At 42.3% G+C, this 7,717-nt stretch overlaps 1 protein-coding gene across 2 annotated transcripts in view; it reads right to left on the bottom strand.

Annotated features, from left to right (window-relative positions):
- LOC115127574 (uncharacterized) overlaps positions 1–7,124 on the bottom strand; it is a 34,482-nt gene extending 27,358 nt beyond the window's left edge. For both annotated transcript variants that reach the window (XM_029657181.2, XM_029657182.2), the window contains exon 1: positions 6,811–7,124. In XM_029657181.2, the coding sequence (XP_029513041.1) occupies positions 6,811–6,885 (75 nt within the window). In that variant the 5' untranslated portion in view covers positions 6,886–7,124. The remainder of the gene's footprint in view (positions 1–6,810) is intronic.
- Positions 7,125–7,717: the final 593 nt, after the last annotated feature.

Genomic DNA, 7,717 nt, shown 5'->3' with positions numbered 1-7,717 from the left:
GAGAGAGAGAGAGAGAGAGAGAGAGAGAGAGAGAGAGAGAGAGAGTGAAAGAAAGAGAGACAGAAAGGGAGAAAGAAAGAGAGAGAAAGAGAGAGGGGGGTGAGAGAGAGAGAGAGAGAGAGAGGGGGGAGAGAGAGAGAGAGAACCTGACTCCTGGCCATCCTCCTTCACAGACAAACCTGACTCCTGGCCAACCTCCCTCACATTAAATTAACTGACCAGTGTTTCCAGATTTCTAAGAAATATGACCTATATTTAATTACAATAAAACTGAAATAGTTTTCCTTCCAAATAATTATAATTAAGTATGTTAAAAATCCACTTTTCTGTTTTGGAATGGTGTGGGTGTACACCGTTCATTGACCAGCTCATCCTCTCTTTGGAGGTTGGTTGGAGGTTAGCTTTTTTTGAAGTCTTTTTTTTCTCCAATGAATAATGCTTTGGCCACAAATACGAGTATAGGATGAATCAACAACATTATTTAGGTATGAGTTAAATGAGGGATACAAAGTATATTGAAAGCAGGTGCTTCCAGACAGGTGTGGTTCCTGAGTTAATTAACCAATTAAAACATCCCGTCGTGCTTAGGGTCACGTATAGAAATGCAGAGTTTCCAATTACTTTGGCTACCATGGCTAGAAGAACATTACTCAGAGACTTTGAAAACGGGGTCTCAAATGAGCATAGGGGGTGTAAAGTGTGTGTGTGTGTCATAACCCAATTGAACACTAATTAGATATTCTGGACCGGTGCCTGAGAGCGTTTTCCACCACCATCAACAAAACACCAAATGATGGAATGGTGTCGCATCCCTTGGATAGAGTTCCAGACACTTGTAGAATCTACTGTGCCAGTCAAATGTTTGGACACACCTACTCATTCCAGGGTTTTTCTTTATATTTACTATTTTCTACATTGTAGAATAATAGTGAAGAGATCAAAACTATAAAATAACACATATGGACTCATGTAGTAACCAAAAAAGTGTTAAACAAATCAAAATATGTTTTATATTTGTGATTCTTCAAAGTAGCCACCCTTTGCCTTGATGACAGTTTTGCACACTCTTGGCATTCTCTCAACCTGCTTCAACTGGAATGCTTTTCCAACAGTCTTGAAAGAGTTCCCACATATGCCGAGCACTTGTTGGCTGCTTTCCCTTCACTCTGCGGGCCAACTCATCCCAAACCATCTCAATTGGGTTGAGGTCAGGTGATTGTGGAGGCCAGGTCATGTGATGCAGCACTCCATCACTCTCCTTCTTGGCCAAATAGCCCTTACACAGCCTGGAGGTGTGTTGGGTCATTGTTCTGTTGAAAAACAAATGATAGTCCCACTAAGTGCTAAACAGATGGGATGGCGTATTGCTGCAGAATGCTGTGGTAGCCATGCTGGTTAAGTGTGCCTTGAATTCTAAATAAATCACTGACAGTGTCACCAGCAAAGCACCCCCACACCTCCTCCTCCATGCTTCATGGTGGGAGCCACGATGCGGAGATCATCCGTTCACCTACTCAGCGTCTCACAAAGACACTGCGGTTGGAACCAAACATCTCAAATGTGGACACATCAGACCAAAGGACAGATTCCCACCAGTCTAATGTTCATTGCTTGTGTTTCTTAGATCAAGCAAGTCTCTTCTTCTGGTGTTCTTTAGTAGTGGTTTCTTTGCAGCAATTCAACCATGAAGGCCTGATTCACGCAGTCTCCTCTGAACAGTTAATGTTGCGATGTGTCTGTTACTTGAACTCTGTGAAGCATTTATTTGGGCTGCAATATCTGAGGCTGGTAAGTCTAATGAACGTAATTCTGGGTCTTCCTATCCTGTGGCAGTCCCCATGAGAGACAGTTTCATCATAGCACTTGATGGTTTTTGCGATTGCGCTTGAAGAAAGTTCTTGAAATTGTCTGAATTGACTGACCTTCATGTAATGATGGACTGTCGATTCTCTGTGCTTATTTGAGCTTTTCTTGTCATAATATGTCTTGGTCTTTTACCAAATAGGGTTATCTTCTGTATATCACCCCTACCTTGTCACAACACAACTGATTGGCTCAAACCCATTAAGAAGGAAATAAATTACACAAATGAACTTTTAACAAGGCACACCTGTTAATTGAAATGCATCCCTGCTGACTACCTCAAGCTGTTATCAAGGCAAATAATGTCCACCAGTACTTATCTCACATATCAAATACATTTGTATTTGTTTAACACTTTTTGGGTTACTAAATTATTCAATATGTGTTATTTGATGGTTTTGATGTCTTACTATTATTCTACAATGTATAAAATAGTATACAATAAAGAAAAACCCTGGAATGAGTAGGTGTGTCTAAACTGTTGACTGGTACTGTGTGCCAAGGCGCACTGAAACTGTTGTGGCGGCTCGTGGTGACCCAACACCCCATTTTGTTGTTGTTGCTGTTTCCTCTATGTTGGCAGTTACCTCTAAGGTACTCGGCCAAGATACTGTTGGCAGTTACCTCTAAGGTACTCGGCCAAGATACTGCATGATAATCTCATGTTTTTTCATGTCTTTTCAATTATGACTTTCAAACATTTTACTATTGGTTAACAAACCACGGAACAGGTATTTAGAACAACTATCTCTGTCTAAATAACTGTCTGTTGATCTCTTGATGTGGACAGTAAACAGAACAGAAGGCTGCCAATATATTTGACCGCAATTGTAGTTCCTGTATTTCGCAATGCTACATCTGACATGCAGCCTACTGCTCAGAAAGTTGCAACATCAACCTGCAGGAGGGGGGAAAACAAAGAAGAGAAAACCTCCTTAATCTCCCAGGCAAACCCACATGATTCTGACTTACAGTTACAAGACAGCAGCCAAACACACACACACACACACACACACACACACACACACACACACGCATGCACACACGCACGCACGCGCACACACACACACACACACACACACACACACACACACACACGCACGCACGCACTCAAGCATGCACACACACACACGCACACACACGCACGCACGCACGCACGCACGCACGCACGCACACACACACACACACACACGCACACACGCAGTGACTAAGGGGCTGTGTGAGGGGCCTCTAGCCAAGCCAAGCCTGCAGTCACATCTCTGGTGCCAACCAAATAGACCTCAACCACATTCATACTTCCACCAGGACACAGTGGACCTAAAGAACTAAACACTAACATACCAAGAATAGACATAAAATCTTCATCTTCTGATCAAAATACTGCCTATTTCCCGAATTTGACGCAGCTTTCTGTATGTAAAATAAGATTTTAATCAGTGCCAAAACTGAGCATGTCTTTATAAGGAACGTCATACCCTCATCATACTTTATCCCACATTTTCACCCAAATTACCACACCAATAACAGGTTATAACCTAGTGTACACCCAAATATCCACACCAATAACAGGCTATAACCTAGTGTACACCCAAATAACCACACCAGTAATAGGTTATAACCTAGTGTACACCCAAATTACCACACCAATAACAGAATATAACCTAGTGTACACCCAAATAACCACACCAATAACAGGCTATAACCGTAACTTTGTCATTCCCAATAACAGGCTATAACCTAGTGTACACCCAAATATCCACACCAATAACAGGCTATAACCTAGTGTACACCCAAATAACCACACCAATAACAGGTTATAACCTACTGTACACCCAAATAACCACACCAGTAATAGGTTATAACCTAGTGTACACCCAAATAACCACACCAATAACAGGCTATAACCTAGTGTACACCCAAATAACCACACCAATAACAGGTTATAACCTAGTGTACACCCAAATATCCACACCAATAACAGGCTATAACCTAGTGTACACCCAAATAACCACACCAATAACAGGTTATAACCTACTGTACACCCAAATAACCACACCAATAATAGGTTATAACCTAGTGTACACCCAAATAACCACACCAATAACAGGCTATAACCTAGTGTACACCCAAATAACCACACCAATAACAGGCTATAACCTAGTGTACACCCAAATAACCACACCAATAACAGGCTATAACCTAGTGTACACCCAAATAAACACACCAGTAATAGGTTATAACCTAGTGTACACCCAAATAACCACACCAATAACAGGCTATAACCTAGTGTACACCCAAATAAACACACCAGTAATAGGTTATAACCTAGTGTACACCCAAATAACCACACCAATAACAGGCTATAACCGTAACTGTGTCATTCCCAATAACAGGCTATAACCTAGTGTACACCCAAATATCCACACCAATAACAGGCTATAACCTAGTGTACACCCAAATAACCACACCAATAACAGAATATAACCTAGTGTACACCCAAATAACCACACCAATAACAGAATATAACCTAGTGTACACCCAAATAACCACACCAATAACAGAATATAACCTAGTGTACACCCAAATAACCACACCAATAACAGGCTATAACCGTATCTTTATCATTCCCACAACCATAACCCATCACCATGCATTGGAATGGAAACGGGAACGTCCGGTGAAAACAAGGTCAGCAAGGATGCATCCAGTTTTATGCGGCTTCTAAGGTTTACCGGGACCGGGAGAGGGGCAGGAGCATGTGGACACAACCCAAACATAACTGTTTCCAGTCATTGCTAGAACATAAACATATCTTTCAATGTATATTTATCTCTCAACTCCACCAGAGTTCTCAACTCCACCAGAGCTCTCAACTCCACCAGAGCTCTCAACTCCACCAGAGCAACTCCACCAGAGCTCTCAACTCCACCAGAGCTCTCAACTCCACCAGAGCTCTCAACTCCACCAGAGCTCTCAACTCCACCAGACCAACTCCACCAGACCAACTCCACCAGACCAACTCCACCAGACCAACTCCACCAGAGCAACTCCACCAGAGCAACTCCACCAGACCAACTCCACCAGACCAACTCCACCAGACCAACTCCACCAGAGCAACTCCACCAGAGCAACTCCACCAGAGCAACTCCACCAGAGCAACTCCACCAGAGCAACTCCACCAGAGCTCTCAACTCCACCAGAGCAACTCCACCAGAGCAACTCCACCAGAGCTCTCAACTCCACCAGACCAACTCCACCAGAGCAACTCCACCAGAGCAACTCCACCAGAGCTCTCAACTCCACCAGAGCAACTCCACCAGAGCAACTCCACCAGAGCAACTCCACCAGAGCTCTCAACTCCACCAGAGCAACTCCACCAGAGCAACTCCACCAGAGCAACTCCACCAGAGCTCTCAACTCCACCAGAGCAACTCCACCAGACCAACTCCACCAGACCAACTCCACCAGACCAACTCCACCAGAGCAACTCCACCAGAGCTCTCAACTCCACCAGAGCAACTCCACCAGAGCCCTCAACTCCACCAGAGCCCTCAACTCCACCAGAGCAACTCCACCAGAGCTCTCAACTCCACCAGACCAACTCCACCAGACCAACTCCACCAGAGCTCTCAACTCCACCAGACCAACTCCACCAGACCAACTCCACCAGAGCTCTCAACTCCACCAGTAACGATGGTTAGATGGAAACAACAACAAAAACATCCACAAATGTAGTTGTTTCAACTAATTATTAACAAGTAACTGGTTCCACAGCCTTTTTATTTGTTTACTAAACTTTTCAGTCCAAGTATTACCTGAACCCCCCAAAAATTGTTGCCCAAAATTAGCTCCAATTTGAGAATACTTTGGCAAAAAAATTCAGTCAATTTAAAATGATGCTTTTGCTCAAGTTGTCTCACATGTTCGTTCAACTGTGAATTATTGTTTAAGCATTTGAACTAACGAAGGCTGTGAAAGTAGTTACACACACAGTGCTTTTAACATACAATGTTTTACATTTACAGATTTGACACACCTTGACATACCGTACATGATCATTTATACAGTAATTATTATTCAAACATGTCCTCATCTGTGATTTGAACTCACAACCTCGATTCAACGCAATCCGAGCTTCCTGCTACGCCACCATGGCTGTGTGAATTATCAGTTCATCTGACTATTCGCTCACCATTGATTTGATTGACTTATTTCAACAAGGTGAGGTTTTTCTGTATGGTTGTCTAATGTTGCCCCTGAGTCACTATGGTAAATATAGTCGTTTTTCTCCAGTGTGTTTTTAACAGAGCTAAGATTTACTTTGAAGTGTAAATTGTAGCAATACAGGTTCAATCAGTTATTGACACAGACATGGCTGTAATGCGGGAAGATTGGAATGCTGTGAACCAAGCGGTTGTGAGTTCAAATCCCAGACGAGGACATGTTGAATAATAATTGTATAAATGAACATGCACAACGTAATCATGTAAGTCAACTGTGTAAAATGAAAACATTATGTTAAAGGACTGCGTGTAACTTCTATTTTAGTTAAGATGCCGAAATAATAATTTCTAGTTGAATTAACATATGAGTCCATTTAAACAAAGGTACATCATTTTAAATTGACTGAATTTTTGTCTACATTTTCTCATATAGGAGCTAAGATTGGGCCAACTAAGAATGTTAAGTTCAGGCAACACTGACCAAAGAGTTGAGTAAACAAAAAAAGCATGTGGAACCAGTTACTTAATTAATCATATTTAGTTAAAACAACTCAACAACAACCAAGAGATCACAGTGTAGAGACAAGATCTAGAGGACAGAAAACGTTTGATACATCAACTAAAACAGTTGTCTTGCAATGACTTGTGTCAATATCCAGAATACACAATCAAACTATTCTAATCTACATGCAGTACTTATTTGATGTATGCATGTTTGACTTACCTGTGCACACAGAGTGAGAACCAGATGGATGATCCAGCCTTGAAATATCCAACTGGTGGAGAAGTGAACTCTCATCTCTCCTGATTATTCACACACCAGAAAATAGAAGAAATCCAGTTGTCTTGTACAGATTTAGGATGATCGATATTGTCGACATTCAAAGGAATCAGTGTGGTTTGTCTGTAAGGCTGGGGATCTTTGTGGGTACTGCAAGGAGCCTCCAGACCCATATATCATTCTCGCTCAGCATTCCCTGTAAAGCACGCTCTGCTCTCCTCTCTCCTGACCAACGCACTCTGGAGTGAGCAGCCTCTTGTCTGAACAAGCTTGTGAAAACAGAGTAAGCTTACTAGGGGAGAGAGATAGTCTAAACTCCTCCCATGCCCTTGTAACCCCCCCCATCCCTCCGTGTGGGTGTTTTGATTGCCTCAGACGTGTGTGAGTTGTTTTGCATCTCACAGTTAAAGTAATGTGCTTTCACATTTAAATGAACCCATATAAACCATCCACATAACTTCATACATCTAGACTGTCTCTTCCTCTCCACTGTCTTCAACTAACATGACATTCTATGGTGAGTGTTGCAATGAAAACAATGCACAAACCTAGTAATATAGAGATTTAGGGGCGATATTCTGAACCACTGACAGTGGTTTGAACCACTGACCCTACATTTATAGGGTAAACACAAAACCTATTGTGCCATAAAGGTTCAGACCCCTTGGCTGGTGGGTATGTGATATGTGTAACAAAATGAGTGAGTGGTATTTGGGGACCCTTTGTCATTTATCCTCTCTCTCCCTCTGCTCTCCTGTCTGTACTCCACTCTCAGCCCTACCCCTCCTGCATCCATTCTAAGCCTCCAGCTACAATTTAATATTTGCATAACCGTCACTTTAGATTAGAA

The sequence above is a fragment of the Oncorhynchus nerka genome, linkage group LG6, assembly GCF_034236695.1.
Source record: "Oncorhynchus nerka isolate Pitt River linkage group LG6, Oner_Uvic_2.0, whole genome shotgun sequence".
In the NCBI taxonomy this organism is placed as follows: Eukaryota; Metazoa; Chordata; class Actinopteri; order Salmoniformes; family Salmonidae; genus Oncorhynchus; species Oncorhynchus nerka.
This window is presented reverse-complemented; position numbering and strand designations above follow the sequence as displayed.